At 36.6% G+C, this 16976-nt stretch overlaps 1 protein-coding gene across 2 annotated transcripts in view; it reads right to left on the bottom strand.

Moving 5' to 3' along the window:
- KLHL8 (kelch like family member 8) overlaps positions 1-16976 on the bottom strand; it is a 79862-nt gene that overhangs the window by 19597 nt on the left and 43289 nt on the right. For both annotated transcript variants that reach the window (XM_043572226.1, XM_043572227.1), the window contains exon 2: positions 7250-7612. In XM_043572226.1, the coding sequence (XP_043428161.1) occupies positions 7250-7462 (213 nt within the window). In that variant the 5' untranslated portion in view covers positions 7463-7612. The remainder of the gene's footprint in view (positions 1-7249; positions 7613-16976) is intronic.

The raw sequence follows: 16976 nt of genomic DNA, 5'->3' as shown, positions 1-16976 counted from the left end.
CAAACTTAAACACTAAAATTTTACCTTATTTCCTAAAAAATTACACTACTGTCAATAGTTTGCTATTGTAAGTGACACTGTAGTAAGTTTTGCTGTAATTGAAACTTTATTCCCACTCTATTTAATTTCCTACAGATAAAATCCTAAAAAGAAATGGTATTTCAAAGGATAGGCACAGTTTGGGATACAGACTGCTAAATTGTCCATCTCTGATCTCTCTACAATATTTGTGCCATATTCTGAGTACTAACTTATTAAAAAGTATTTGTTAATTTAATGCATGAAAATATTATCTATTTTAGTTTATCTTATACTAATATCATCGAATCATTCATTAATTTTGGGCTATTTTTACCTCTTCTATAAACTTATTCTATGATTTTTTTCTTATGTTTTTGTAAGAACTCCTCATATATTTAGAGTGAGTCGTTTGCCTTATATTAGTTCAAAATTTTCTCTTTTATGGTGTGCTTTTTTAGTCACCCCCTCTAGATTTTCACACAATCAAACCAATCTTTGTCTTTATAATTTCTGCCTTAGATGCTATGCTTAATATTAAACACATTAACTTCAGGTATTCTAGTATTTTTAGGGTTTTATGTTTTATACATACACCTTTATTTCCATCTGGAAGTTCTGGTACTGAGTACCAGTTATCTCCTTATTAACACAGCAGTAGTTACCCAGTTTTCTTAGCACTCTGTGTTAGGTAATCTTTAAATACAGTAGGCTACAGGACACCTGGGTGGCTCAGTCGGTTGAGTGTCCAACTTCAGCTCAGGTCATGATCTTAAAGTTTGTGAGTTCGAGCCCCATGTCAGGCTCTGTGCTGACAGTTCAGAGCCTGGAGCCTGCTTCGGATTCTGTGTCTCCCTCTCTCCTTCCGCCCCTCCCCTGCTCATGCTCTGTCTCCCTCTCAAAAATAAACAAACATTAAAAAAGAAAATTAAATACAGTAGGCTAGTGTTTTACCAATATTCCTGTTTTCATGTAGCATTTTGACTATGTAATACACTTACAGTTGTGTCTCATTATTTGGGAATGAATTTTAAAATGAGAACTTCTAAAGAAAAAGGCCTGAGGAGTATTACAATGTATAATAAATGCTTTTGTTTATAAATGTTCCTCTTGACCTTTTCTCACTAATGTGGAGGAAGAATGAATATCCCTTCAACAAATACAAGATTATGGGGCATCTGGGTGGCTCAGTCAGTTGGGCGGCTGACTTCAGCTTAGGTCATGATCTCGTGGTTCGTGAGTTAGAGCCCGGCGTCAGGCTCTGTGCTGGCAGCTCAGAGCCTGGAGCATGCTTTGGATTTTGTGTCTCCCTCTCTCTGCCCCTTGCCTGCTCACGCTCTGTCTCTGACTTTCAAAAATAAATAAACATTATAAAAACAAAACAAACAAAAAAACAAATACAAGATTATCATCTCTGTTGGTTATATTGTATTTAATTTTTTAAAAGAATCCACAGGTAAGATTCAGATTTTACTGAGACTCAAGTTGCACCCTATACTAAAGCAGAAAGTTTGGCATGTTTTCAAATTTACTTAAGCCCTAAAATGGGATCTGAAATCTGATATTAAGCATTTTAAAAACAGTCTGAAAATATCCTTTTTTAAAATTTTCTGCACATGCCACCATTGAGATTTAGTTTCTATGCAAATATCTGTAAACCTCACATGGCATAAATCTGCTTAAATTTGCCAACATGCCATTACATAAAACATAATTCTACAATTTCCAGATAAACATTATTTTAACACTACCTTCTCACCCCAACTGTTCAAATCAATGGTCCACAAATTATTTTCATACTGTTCATAAGACTTTGTTCCTCAACAACTCTATTTTAATTTCTTGATTCAATAAACTAAAACTTGAATATTTAATACACACACAATCACACCCCCAAAGTGATTAAAGATAATACACCCACTCTTTTTTTTTTTTTTTTTGAGAGTGAGAGAGAGAGAGAGAGAGAGAGAGGGAGAGAGGTGCAGAGAGAGAATCTCAAGCAGGCTCTGCACTGTCAGCACAGAGCCCAATGTGGGGCTCAAACCCACAAACTGTGAGATCATAACCTGAGCTGAAATCAAGAGTCAGATGCTTAACCAACTGAGCCACCCAGGTGCCCCCTTAATACTTAATACTTTTTTAACATTTGGTCATTCTGGTAACTATTCTTTTGTGAACTAGTTGTTATTACATAGGTTCACTTTACTTCTAAGTATTAATTGTAAAATCCCATTAATACAGACTGTTAAAAATCATTTACAAATACACTAAACTTGTTTTTAAATCATTGAAACAAAAACTAAAGTGTATTAGTTTGAAATGTTCATAATTATGCCATTTAATTAAAACTAAGTGTTTGAGAACTACACTGAAATAAAAATGCAGAAGACAAACAGTGAGACAGAAATAGAGTGGAAGAAAAAAATCCAAATGCTCGTCTTTTATGTTTGTTTAGAAGCTATATTCTAATTTCTCAGTTTTAATCCCTTGTTAATTTTGTCCTTTTAACCTCTTAGCTACTCTTTTCGATAATCCACCAATTTTAATCAGTTTGAATAGTCAAAATAGCATTTTACAGCCAAGGTCAAGAAGGGGTTAGATATACAAAACCAAGACAGTTTGGCTTACATGTAGTGAATTATCACATTATAATGTCTAGCCACATTCACTATGCTACAATCTTGGTTAATCTTACTACATTCATTAGAAAAACCTGCACAATGGAAACGATGGATAACATTTTAGGGGTCAAATAAACAAGAATCTACTAATATAAGTATTTAAATACACCTTCTGAGCAACATGAAAAAAGTTAAAATATCAATTTATTACTTGAATGTCAGAAAGATGAACATTCATTAGACAGCTTAACATAGAATGCTTAAGTGTTAAAGACAGAATCACCTTCTCATTTATCATTTCATTAAATTATGTCTGCCTTCCCATCAGGAGTTAACTGTTACATTTATAAGGATAATAATTTTATCATTTCTACCTATTGGAAGTAGGGTACTATAATGCAGCTCACATATTTTGTTTCCCTGCAATCTTTCAGAGTACTTATTCTTACCTGGTCATTTGGAAGTTTGACACCAAAAAATTATAACACAATCTTGAAAACATTTATCCAAATCCTATAAATGTTTATTTTAAAAACTCAAAGAAACATGTATTTTCAAAAAAAGAAGAAGCAGCCAAATAATATGAATAAAACTATTCAGTGGAAGCATCAACAAGTTAGGGGGTTTCCTTCCTATAATAATCTCTGTTAATCTCTCCAAGTAAAATTTAACTATGATCTTTAACAAAAACAGTTACATTTCCTCAAACTATCATAAAGAAGTAGAAGCATCTTTGTAAACGTTACTTTTGTTGACCTAGAACACATGGTTTAAGCATGAGTGCTATGCAACCTCTGCAAGACAAATTCCCCTGTCTTTTATCACCAAACTGCTGCCCTTAAGAAAGCTTTCCCCCTATATAATTTTAGACCTGCTACTGGATATATTCTTTTTTTTTTTTTTTTAATTTTTTTTTTTTAACGTTTATTTATTTTTGAGACAGAGAGAGACAGAGCATGAACGGGGCAGGGGCAGAGAGAGAGGGAGACACAGAATCCGAAGCAGGCTCCAGGCTCTGAGCTGGCAGCACAGAGCCCGACACGGGGCCCGAACTCACGGACCGCGAGATCATGACCTGAGCCGAAGTCGGCCGCTTAACCGACTGAGCCACCCAGGCGCCCCTGGATATATTCTTTAAAATGTTTCCACTGGGGCACCTGGGTGGCTCAGTCAGTTAAGCATCGAACTCCTGATTTCAGCTCAGGTCATGATCCCAGGGTCATGTGATCGAGTTCCATGTCAGACTCCGTGCTGGGAGTGGGGCCTGCTTAGGATTCTCTCTTTCCCTCTCTCTCTCTCTGCCCCTCCCCTGCTCGTGCTCTCTCTCTTAAAATAAACATCTAAGAAATAAATTAAAAAATAAAATTTTTCCCTAATAAACAAAGAAAATATATAAGCAAATTTCACCTCTCCCTGGAATGACCTCAAGATAATAATCTCTTATGTGAAGCCTTTCCAATCACCTTTCAGGCATAATTCATAGATCTCTCCTATGCTGCCATAAAAATAACACAAAAATGATAATCACTAAATTATATTATAGTTAGGTGTGTATGTGCCTTTCTCTGGATAAATTTCAAATACCCTCAAGGCAAGAACAGAATATTACTCAAATTTATTTATACTTTCCATATACTAGGGTAAGACCTTAGTAAGTATCTGCTAAATTAACTTTTTTTTTTGTTTCCAATATAAGTGCTCATTTTGGAATTTTAAAATTGGCTAATGACCTTATATATGGACAATAAAATATATTTGGATAACTGTTTGTTTTTTTTAAAAGATTTTCTTTTTAAGTAATTTCTACATACAAAGGCTCAAACTTACAACTCTGAGATCAAGAGTTGCACACTCCACTGACTGAGCCAGCTGGGTGCCCCAATGACTGTCTTTCTAAAATGTTTGTCTTAATAATGGTCAAAGGAAACATACTAATTAAAAAAAAAATAGGAGATGACTTTATATCAGAGAATAATCCTTAAGATTAGATGAATATAAAAAGTGAAATTTATGTTGAACAGGGCATTATGAATTATCTGTAATCCTATTTGACTTAATTGTTCTATGACAGTTAAATTCTGACAGTTGAAGAAATGTTGAATTAGAATTAAGAAACAAATCCACAGGGCGCCTGGGTGGCTCAGTCGGTTGAGTGTCCGACTTCAGCTCAGGTCATGAACTCACGGTTCGTAAGTTTGAGCCCCGTGTTGGGCTCTGTGCTGACAGCTCAGAGCCTGGAGCCTGCTTGTGATTCTGTGTGTGTGTGTCTCTCTCTCTCTCTGCCCCTTCCCCACTCATTCTCTGTCTCTCTCGGTCTCTCAAAAATGAATAAATGCTAAAAAAAATTAAAAAAAAAAAGAATTAAGAAACAAATCCAGTAAGAGACCTGTTAAGAGGTTAAGTTGTAACACTTTCTAATGAATAGGAACAGAATACACGATAGGTAGAATTATCTGATACTCTTGGAACTATTATAGTAGTATACATAATGATCCAAAGAGCTGACACTTATTATTATGTACCAAGCACTGCCATAAGGACGTTACTTGTACCAATTCACTTATTCCTCACAAAAACCTAATCATCACTCTAATTTTACAGATGAAAAAATAAAAATGATGATCCCTTTAAATTACTGAAGTGATTCTCATGCCTAATGAAGTGTTTCTCATGTCACTGTTTACTTTTTTTTTTTTTTAATTTTTTTCATGTTTATTTATTTTGAGAGAGGGAGAATGCGCAGGGAAAGGGAAGAAAGAGAGGGATAGAAAGAATCCCACACAGACCCTGCACTGCCAGGGCAGAGCCCAATGTGGGACTAGATCCCATGAACCACGAGCTCATGACCTGAGCAGAAATCAAGAGTTGGACACTTAACCAACTGAGCCACCTATGCGCCCCTGTCAGTGTTTAAAACATAGTATTTTAATTTTCAACCACTGACTCTTTGGGAGTTTTTATTTCAATCTATTGCTAAAGTTACACAATAAACAAAGTTATGAGTTGTCTTTAAGTGGCTATATCCCTATTTTTCACTTAATATCTATATGCAGTATGTTATATGTTATATAAATTATTCTAAAATTCAGTTATAAAATTTATAAAATCAATACTCTAATTATTTTCCATTTGCTGAATGATAACTGAATTCCAACAATCTATTTTACATTTTTATTTTTGCTAAAGCCAGTGTGGGTCACTGAATTTCACACCACGGTTAAAAATTAGAGCAATGGCATAAAATTAAACAATATACATACAGAACAAAAGAACTTAAGTGTTCCACATTAAAATATATATACATAGCTAAATTTCACACAGAGCTAGAATTATATAATGGTTTTCTTCTCAAAATCTTAGGGCCTAGAAATACATAAAACCAGTAACAGTTTAAGGAAAGAGAATATAGCTCATTTATCCACAGTATAATACTATACCCCTGGACATTCTGGATCTAAAATTCAAAGCTTATGCTTTCAGTTTATAGACTCCTGTTGAGTATTCTCTCGTCTGATTCTTCAAGTATGCTTTCCATCCCTATGACTCAGCTTTAAAAAGCTGTCTGATCAAAAGCAAAAGCAAAAGCAAAATTTAAGAGATCCCAAAGTGGCAAATCAAATGTGGAAAATGCTTCATGGATGCATATGAATCATCAAAAAAAAATTTAATATTACACTGAGATATAAGAATAGTAAAAGTACTTTAAACAAGTAATGAGGAACAATTAGACTTCCACACTGTTTTATCACTTTTCCAATTTTACTAAAACTGTCTCTTGCAGCAGAATAACACAACATGTGGTCTATAGACCACAGACTTAAAACTTACTACACTTTTCATCCAAGTCTAAATAGATTCTACTTCATTATCAGGTATAGAGAATCTCACTTAAGAGACCATTGTTTTAAAGTAGAGATTAAAGGGGCGCCTGGGTGGCGCAGTCGGTTAAGCGTCCGACTTCAGCCAGGTCACGATCTCGCGGTCCGTGAGTTCAAGCCCCGCGTCAGGCTCTGGGCTGATGGCTCGGAGCCTGGAGCCTGTTTCTGATTCTGTGTCTCCCTCTCTCTCTGCCCCTCCCCCGTTCATGCTCTGTCTCTCTCTGTCCCAAAAATAAAAATAAAAAACGTTGAAAAAAAAAATTTTAAAAAAAAGATGTATATTAAAGTAGAGATTAAATTACCAGAATAGGAACATGTACTAAAATACTACTGCAGCTGAGTAAACAACCAAGAATTCCTAACTTTTAACTTACATTAAGAGTAAGTGAGTATACTAGGATTTTTAAATACACAAGTTAAAAGCTTACTGGTCGACAGCAATTTATTAATTTCAGTAATAATAACTATTTGTTGTTGTAAGGTCCAGAACTCTCAGAAGTTAAATTAACTATGAAATAATGAATATTAATACTTAATAAGTACAAGTTTACCTTGTGCTAATCCTCCTTTACTCACCTTCCTTTATATCCTTTCACCTTCAATAAAAAAGGATTGAGACTAAAATCATTTTGACTATAACAAGTATGATACCAAAAATTCACCCTCTATGGTTATAGAAACCTTCATTTTTCATAATACAATAAAGAGTTTGAAAAAGAAGAAAAGTCTTACCTTTAGTGTGACATCACACAGTTCTCCATTTTCATAAAACCGAAGAAGGGAACCATGAAAATCTTTCCAAGCTTCATTTGCTTCAAAGATAAAAGAGTCTTCTCCATCACCATCACTAATTGAAGACCTATTCTTTATTTGCTGGTGCTGTTGCCTTTTCCCCTTTGTGCAGTGATTCCTAGCTTGTTTTGCATTCACAGATTCTGAAGCCATTTGCAACACTCTTTTTTTTAATATAGCTCTCTTCTCAAATATTCCATTTATTCTCTTAAAAGGGGTGTGGAGGAAGCAGAAGGTAGATGCAGCCCACTAACCTTCAGACATTTTTCAAAACCCAAACTGCCATTGTCCAATTGGCTGAGACTGAAAAATAAACAGTAAAACACGTAAAAACAAACCAAAAGAAAAGTATCATTAATAATTATAGTTTACAAAACTAGATATAAAATGACCACATAAATTACTACTTAAGAACAAGTAACTTTGCAGCTCTATGCTAAATGTCATAATAATTACCTCAGCTAATTATATCAGTGAAGGAATGCCTTTAAAATCTAATTTGAAAATTCTGGAAAGATGGTGGAATAGAAGCAGCAGGAATCTATCTCCCATACCTAGGCAAAAATTGTACTGGCAGAATCAAACTGTAGAGTCTGTGGAAGGCTTACAACTTCAGGGAAAGACTGAAATGTTTAATTTTGTCAACCTCAGCTATTAAGTACAACAGCACCTGTCCATCCCCACATCCTCAGTCAGATCGCAAGTAAGCAGCTGGGTACATGTTCCTAGAGCAGCTTACACAATTTTCAGGAGTTGGGGTGGACAAAAAGGACCTAGTCCTCCAAATATCAGTGATCTCTGCTGAGTGCTGACTACTGCTTCTGATCACAGAAGTGCAGGTAAAGAGGTGGACAGTCATTGGTAATACACCTCCACCTACTGTTATAAGTCCCTCCCTCTCAGCTGACATGCCTTGCAGGGAATTTAAAAGGCTCGTGCCCTTCCTTTCCATTCTTACTGTTTGTTCCCCCCTCCTCCTTTTCACAGTCAAGACAATAAAAAACAAGAGCATATATAAGGAAAATTAGAAAGTGACAATGCATGCCAAGGGAAATGCTCAGAAAAGATGTGAGAAGACCTTAAATTATATACCTCAGGCTGATCATTAGCACAGAGATGGCTTACAACAAACATAAAGAAAAATAACAAAAACAAAAAATAGCAGACCTTAAAGAAGAATTAATCTGAACAATGATTTCCAGAATTACTACATTATTAGATTCAAATACCCAGTGTTCAACAACAACAACAAAAATTACAAGGGATACAATGAAACAGAAATATGGCCCATTCAAGGGGTGGGGTGGGGAGAGGGACAACAAACTGTACTAAAAAAGAACTAATGGAGTATTTTATAGTAAAGACTTAAAAAAAACTCCTTTAAAGATGCTCAAAGAACTAAAGATATAAAGAAAATCAGGAAAATAACCAATACATTCAAAAAAGAAAAAGAAAAACTAAATAGAGACCGAAAAGAGTTTCTGGAAGTGACAAGTGCAATAATTGAAATGAAAAAGTCACTAGAGACACTCAGTGACAGATATGAACAGGCAAAAAAAAAAAAAAAAAAAAAGAATTATCAAACTTGAAGACAAGACAATGGGAAATATCAACTCTCAGGTAAATACAGAAGAAAAAAAGAAAAAGACTGAAAAAACACGAACAAAACCTAAAAGACCTATGAACCAGCAAACAGACCAACATGCACATTATGAGAATCCTAGAAGAGTAAGACAGACAAAGGGGAAGAGAAAATATTTAAAGCAATAATAACTGAAAACTTCCCAAATTTGATTAAAAGCATCAATATAAGCATTCAATAAGTTCTAAGAAAGAGGAACTCAAAGGAAACTACATCAAGACATAATCAAACCTTCAAAACCCAAAGATAAAAAGAGATTCCTGAAAACAACAAGAGAAAAGTGAATTGTCAGACACAGGAATCCTCAATAAGAGTTTTAGCAGATTTTTTTATCAGAAACTTCAGAAGCCAGATAGAATAGGCAGATATGTTCAAGGTATTAAAAGACAAATCGAAGATATTATATCTGGCAATACTGACCTTCAAAAGTGAAGGAGAAAATAAGACATTCCTAGATAAACAAAAGCTGGGAGAGTTGGTGACCATTAGACCTGTCATGCAAGAAATATTCAAGAGAGTCCTACAAGGTGAAATGAAAGAACACTTAACAGTAACTCAAAGCCATATGGAAAAACAAAGAGCTCAAGAAAGTAAACACATGTATGACTAAAAAACCTAGTATTACTGTAGCAGTGGTTGGTAACTACACTTTTTGTTTCCAACAGGTTTAAGAGACTACTACATTTAAAGAAGAAAAAGCAATTATTAATGTAAAAGCTGCTATTACTATAACTTTGGTTTCCAACACCAGATCTTGTTTCCTCTACAATTCAAGGGAATAATTTAAAATAAATTTAAAAAATAAAATTAGGAGTGCCTGTGTGACTCAGTCGATTAAGCATCTGACTTTGGCTCAGGTCACAATCTCCCGGTTCATGACTTTGAGTCCTGCATTAGGCTCTGTGCTGACACCCTGGAGCCTGGGGCCTGCTTCAGATTCTGTCTCCCTCTCTCTCTGCCCCTCTCATGCTAGCACTCTCTCTCTCCTTCAAAAATAAGTAAACATTAAAAAACCCTTTAATTAAAATTTAAAAATTTAAACCAAAATTTAATAATTACTAACTGTGTCCAAAGACACAAGTTAAAATGGAAAGGATGGAAAAAAAGATTTTCCATGCCAAAAGTAACCAAAAGAGAATATGGCATATCAGATAAAACAGACTAAGTCAAAAAATGTTACAAAAACAAAAGGATATTATGTATTAACAAAAGGATCAATACAGCAAGAACATTTATGCATATAATGACAGATCATGAAAATATACAAAGCAAAAACTAACAGAACTCAAGTGAAAAATAAATAGTTCCATAATAATAATTGGAGACTTCATACTCCATTGACAATAAAGGATAAACAGACAGAAGACATAGAGGACTTAAATAACACAGTAAGCCAACTAGATCTAAGCCATATAAAGAACAGTCCACCAACAACATAATACATATTCTTCTCAAGTGCATGTGGAACATTTTTCAGGATAGACAATACATTAGGCCACTATTTAAGTCTCACAGATTTAAAAAAATACACAGCATACCAAGTATACTTTTTAAAAAATTTTTTTGATGTTTATTTTTTAATATAATTTATTCTCAAACCAGCTTCCATACAACACCCAGTGCTTGTCCCAACAAGTGCCCTCCTTAATGACTATCACCCACTTTCCCCTCTCCCCAACCCCCCATCAACCCTCAGTTTGTTCTCTGTACTTAAGAGTCTTTTATGGTTTGCCTCCCTCCCTCTCTGTTTTTAACTATTTTTTTCCCCTTCTTTTCCCCATGGTCATCTATTAAGTTTCTCAAGATCCACATATGGGTGAAAACCTATGATATCTGTCTTTCTCTGAATTATTTCACTTAGCATAATACCTTCCAGTTCCATCCACGTTGCTGCAAACAGCCAGATTTCATTCCTTCTCATTGCCAAGTAGTATCCCACTGTATATATAAACCAAATCTTCTTTATCTACTCATCAGTTGTTGGACATTTAGTCTCTTTCCAAATTTGACTATTGTTGAAAGCGCTGCTATAAACATTGGGGTACATGTGCCCCTATGAATCAGCACTCCTGTATTCCTTGGGTAATTCCTAGCAGTGCTATTGCTGGATCACAGGGTAGTTCTATTTTTAATTTTTTGAAGAACCTCCACACTGTTTTTCAGAGCGGCTGCACCAGTTTGCATTCCCACCAACAGTGCAAGAGGGTTCCCATTTCTCCACATACTCTCCAGCATCTATAGTCTCCTGATTTGTTCACTTTAGCCACTCTGACCATCATGAGGTGGTATCTCAGTGTGGTTTTGATTTGTATTTCCCTGATGAGTGATGTTGAGCAACGTTTCATGTGTCCATTGGCCATCTGGATGTCTTCTTTAGAAAAGTGTCTATTCATGTCTTCTACCCATTTCTTCACTGGATTATTTGTTTTTCAGGTGTGGAGTTTGGTGAGTTCTTTATAGATTTTGGATACTAGCCCTTTATCCAATATGTCATTTGCAAATATCTTTTTCCAGTCCATTGGTTGCCTTTTAGTTTTGCTGATTGTTTCCTTTGCAGTACAGAAGCTTTTTATCTTCATGAGGTTCCAATAGTTCATTTTTGCTTTTAATTCCCTTGCCTTTGAAGATGTGTCAAGTAAGAAATTGCTGCGGCTGAGGTCAGAGAGGTTTTTTCCTGCTTTCTCCTCTAGGGTTTTGATGGTTTCCTGTCTCACATGCAGGTTCTTCATCCATTTTGAGTTTATTTTTGTGAATGGTGTAAGAAAGTGATCTAGTTTCATTCTTCTGCATGTTGCTGTCCAGTTCTCCCAGCACCATTTGTTAAAGAGACTGTCTTTTTTCCATCGGATACTCTTTCTTGCTTTGTCAAAGATTAGTTGGCCATATATTTGTGGGTCCAATTCTGGGTTCTCTATTCTATCCCATTGGTCTGTGTGTCTGTTTTTGTGCCAATACCATACTGTCTTGATGATTACAGCTTTGTAGTAGAGACTAAAGTCTGGGATTGTGATGCTTCCTGCTTTAGTTTTCTTCTTCAGTATTACCTTAGCTATTCAGGGTCCTTTGTGGTTCTATACAAATTTTAGAATTGTTTGTTTTAGCTTTGAGAAGAATGCTGGTGCAATTTTGATAGGTATTGCATTGAATGTGTAGACTGCTTTAGGTAGTATTGACATTTTAACAATATTTATTCTTCCAATCCATGAGCACAGAATGTTTTACCATTTCTTTGTATCTTCTTCAATTTCCTTCATAAGCTTTCTATAGTTTTCAGCATACAGATCTTTCACATCTTTGGTTAAGTTTATTCCTAGTTGTTTTATGGTTCTTGGTGCAACTATAAATGGGATCAATTTCTTGATACCTCTTTCTGTTGCTTCATAATTGGTGTATAAAAATGCAACCAATTTCTGTACCTGGATTTTGTACTTTGAGACTTTGCTGAGTTCATGTATCAGTTCTAGCAGACTTTTGGTGGAGTCTGTCGGGTTTCCATGTAGAGTATCATGTTGTCTGCAAAAAGTGAAAGTTTGACATCATCTTTGCCAATTTTGATGCCTCTTAATTCATTTTGTTGTCTGACTGCTGATGCTAGACTTCCAACACTATGTTAAACAACAGTGGTGAGAGTGGACATCCTGTTGTGTTCCTGATCTCAGGGGGAAAGCTCTCAGTTTTTCCCCATTGAGGATATTAGCTGTGGGCTTTTCATAAATGGATTTTACGATGTTTAAGTATGTTCCTTCTATCCCAACTTTCCTGAGGGTCTTTATTAAAAAAGGATGCTGAGGGGCGCCTGGGTGGCTCCATCAGTTGGGCAACCGACTTCAGCTCGGGTCATGATCTCGCAGTTTGTGAGTTCGAGCCCTGCATCGGGCTCTGTGCTGACAACTCAGAGCCTGCGGTCTGCTTCAGATTCTGTGTCTCCCCCTCTCTCTGCCCTTCCCCTGCTCATGCTCTGTGTCTCTCTGGCCCTCAATAATAAATATTAAAAAATAAAAAATAAAAAGAAATATAAGAAAGGATGCTGAATTTTGTCAAATGCTTTTATGCATCAATCGACAGGATCATATGGTTCTTATCTAATTAATGTGATGTATCACATTGATTGATTTGTGAATATTGAACCAGCCCTGCAGCCCAGGAATGAATCCCACTTGATCATAGTAGTTCTTTTTATATGCTGTTGAATATGACTTGCTCAAATCTTGTTGAGAATTTTTGCATCCATATTCATCAGGGATATTGGCCTGTAGTTCTCTTTTTTTTGCTGGGTCTCTGGTTTGGGAATCAAAATAATGCTGGCTTCGTAGAATGAGTCTGGAAGTTTTCCTTCCATTTCTATTTTTTGGAACAGCTTGAGAAGGATAAGTATTATCTCGCTTTAATGTCTGGTAGAATTCCCCAGGGAAGCCATCTGGTCCTGGACTCTTTATTTGTTGGGAGATTTTTGATAACTGATTCAATTTCTTCACTAGTTATGGGTCTGTTCAGATTTTCTATTTCTTCCTGTTTGAGTTTTGGTTGTGTGTGGGTGTTTAGAAATTTGTCCATTTCTTCCAGGTTGTCCAGTTTGTTGACATATAATTTTTCACAGTATTCACTGATAATTGCTTGTATTTCTGAGGGATTGATTGTAATAAATCCATTTTCATGCGTGATTTTATCTATTTGGGTCCTCTCATCTCTCTTTTTGAGAAACCTAGCTAGAGGTTTATCAATTTTATTTTTTCAAAAAACCAACTCTTAGTTTCATTAATCTGTTATCCTGATTTTTTTTTATTTTGTGTTATTTCTTCTATGATCTTTATTTCTTTTCTTCTACTGGGTTTGGGTTTCTTTGTTGTTCTGCTTCTAGTTCCTTTAGGTGTGCTGTTAGATTTTGTATTGGGGATTTCTCTTGTTTCTTGAGACAGGCCTGAATTGCAATGTATTTTCCACGTAGAACTGTCTTTGCTGCATTCCAAAGGGTTTGGACTGTTGTGTTTTCATTTTCATTTGTTTCTGTATATTTTTTTAACTTCTTTAATTGCCTGGTTGACCCATTCGTTCTTTACAAAAATGTCCTTTAACCTCCATGTATTTGGAGGTTTTCCAAGCTTTATCCTGTGGTGGATTTCAAGTTTCATAGCACTGTGATCTGAAAGTGTGCATGGTATGATCTCAATTCTTTTATATTTATTGAGTGCTGTTTTGTGACCCAGTATGTGATATTGGAGAATGTTCCATGTGTACTCAAGAAGAAAGTATATTCTGCTGCTTAAGGATGAATAGTTCTAAATATATGTCAAGTCCATCTGGTCCAGTGTATCATTCAGGCCCTTGTTTCTTTACTGATTTTGTCTAGATGATCTGTCCATTATTGTAAGTGGAGTATTAAAGCCCCCTACAATTACCACATTCTAACCAATAAGATTGCTTATGTCTGTGATTGTTTTATGTATTTGGGTGCTTCCAAATTCAGTGCACAGATATTTATAACTGTTAGCTCTTCTTGATAGACAGACCCCCACAATTATTATATAATGCCCTTCTTCATCTTTTGTTACAGCCTTAAGTTTAAAATCTAGTTTGTCTGATGTAAGTATGGCTACTCCAGCTTTCTTTTGACTTCCAGTAGCCTGAGAGATGGTTCTCCATCCACTCACTTTCAATCTGAAGGTGTCCTCAGGTCTAAAAAGGGTCTCTTGTAGACAGCAAATAGATGGGTCTTGTTTTTTTATCCATTCTGATACCCTATGTCTTTTGATTGGAGCATTTAGTCCACTTACATTCAGTGTTATTATTGAAAGATAGGGATTTGGAGTCATTGTGTCATCTGTAGGTTTCATGCTTGTAGTGATATCTCTGGTACGTTGTGGTCCTTGCAACGTTTCACTCACAGAATCCCCCTTAGGATCTCTTGTAGGACTGGTTTAGTGGTGACGAATTCCTTCAGTTTTTTTTGTTGTTGTTGTTTTTTGTTTTTGTTTTTGTTTTTTTTTTGTCTGGGAAAACCTTTATCTCTCCTATTCTGAATGACAGGCTTGCTGGATAAAGGATTCTTGGCTGCATATTTTTCCTGTTCATCACATTGAAGGTCGCCCACCATTCTTTTCTGCCCCGCCAAGTTTCAGTAGATAGGTCTGCTACTACCCTTATGTATGTTAAGGCCCGTTTATCCCTAACTGCTTTCAGAATTCTCTATCTTTGCATTTTGCCAGTTTCACTATGATATGTCATACAGAAGATCGATTCAAGTTACACCTGAAGGGAGTTCTCTGTGCCCCCTGGACGTGAATGTCTGTTTGGGGAAGTTCTCAGCTATGATATGTTCAAGTACACCTTTGGCCCCTTTCTATCTCTTTTCTTCTTCTTCTGGAACTCCTATGATATGGCTATTGTTCCCTTTCATTGAATCACTTAGTTCTCTAATTCTCCCCTTGTGATCCAGAATTTTTTTATATTTTTCTCGGCTTCCTCTTTTTCCATAATTTTATCTTCTAATTCACCTATTGTCCCCTCTGCCTCTTCAATCCCTGCTGTTACTGCCTCTATTTTATTTTGCACCTCATTTATAGCACTTTTTAATTCAACATTACTATTTTCTAGTTCCTTGATCTCTGCAGCAATAGATTCTCTAGTGTCTTCTATGCTTTTTTCAAGCCCAATTAATCTTATATCTGTTTTGATCAATACTTTAGCTGTCATTTCTTCCTGGAATATCTTTTGAGGAGAATTCTTCTGTTTCATCATTTTGGCTAGTTTTCTGTACCTTATGTGTTTTAAAAGTTTGTTATGTGCTCTGCACCTGTGAGCACTGTTATATTAAAGAGGGGTCATACACTGTCCAGGGCCTGGCCCTTCAGGAGGTGTTTTTTGGAGAGTGTTACTTGCTTTGTGTTGTTGTGACTTTGGTTATTATATTTCCCTACTCGTAGTGATGCTTTGGACCCTCCACCAGATGTGCTTTGATTTGTTCCTTGAAGTAGCCCTGGAAAGGAAAACAAACAGAAAACAAAACACAGAAACACACAAATAAAAAAAGAAAAGGAAAGGAAAAAAACAACCCAAAAGCAAAAAAACAGAAACACCAGCTGCAAGTAAAGAACAGGGTAGAGGTGGTACTGATGGAAGAGCACATACAAAGAGAGAAATGACAAGGGTAGGGAAAAAGAAAAACACTGACGAGGCAGAGAGACTAAATGGCTTAATCCAGAAGGACAGAAAGGAAAGTAAAGGAGCAGGCCGGGGGAAAAATAAAAGAAGGTAAGGTTGTCCAGACGGAGAAACTATACAGCTTAATTATTCCAGAGAGAAAGCAAAGATAGAGGTACAGAACATGTATCAAGAGAATGGATTAAGTATGTCTGCTTAAACAAACCAACAACCAGCGTACCCAGACTACAGGAGGGAAGAGATAAGGAGAAAAGGAAGGAAAAATATATCTATATAATAAGAATTGTCTGCAAATTAATCCAGGCAATGCAGCAGCGCTGGTCTGAAGGAGGGGCCATCTAGTTCCTCAGCATCTATGCCGCTCTAGTAGATATGCAGTTACCAGGCGCAGAGTGGTGTGGTTTGATGTAGGGGGGTCCCGCCTCCAGTGTGGGCCCTACTGTCTGATCCCTGAGGTCCCACCTTGGTGGTGGTGGGGAGAAAAATGACGACACCCTCCTCCCCGCCAGTCTCTCCTCCACAGACCAGTGACCCAAACTACTCTGTAAAAGCCGTCCTCACTGTGCCGCAGGCACAAACGAGGCAGTTCGTTTCATTCCACCGACTCCCATGCCCCAGCACTTGGCTAGGATTCAAACTCCCGCTCCATGCTCCCTGGTATTGGGGAAGCACAGCTCTTCGCCACCCCATATGTGGTCCCCCGACAGGCTTTGTCCTGTCCCACAGCACTCCAAGGGAGGGGATCACTTTCTCCTACTGCAGACTGCACCCCTGACCTAGCCACCGAGCCCAGGGCTGGCTCCCCTCCTCCCCAGGTGCACAAACAGGGCAGCTGGCCCCAATCCGGAGAAAGGCCCACAATTAGAG

Source organism: Prionailurus bengalensis, chromosome B1 (assembly GCF_016509475.1).
Source record: "Prionailurus bengalensis isolate Pbe53 chromosome B1, Fcat_Pben_1.1_paternal_pri, whole genome shotgun sequence".
Taxonomy (NCBI): domain Eukaryota; kingdom Metazoa; phylum Chordata; class Mammalia; order Carnivora; family Felidae; genus Prionailurus; species Prionailurus bengalensis.
Note: the sequence above shows the minus strand (reverse complement) of the source record. Positions and strands in the feature narration are given on the sequence as shown.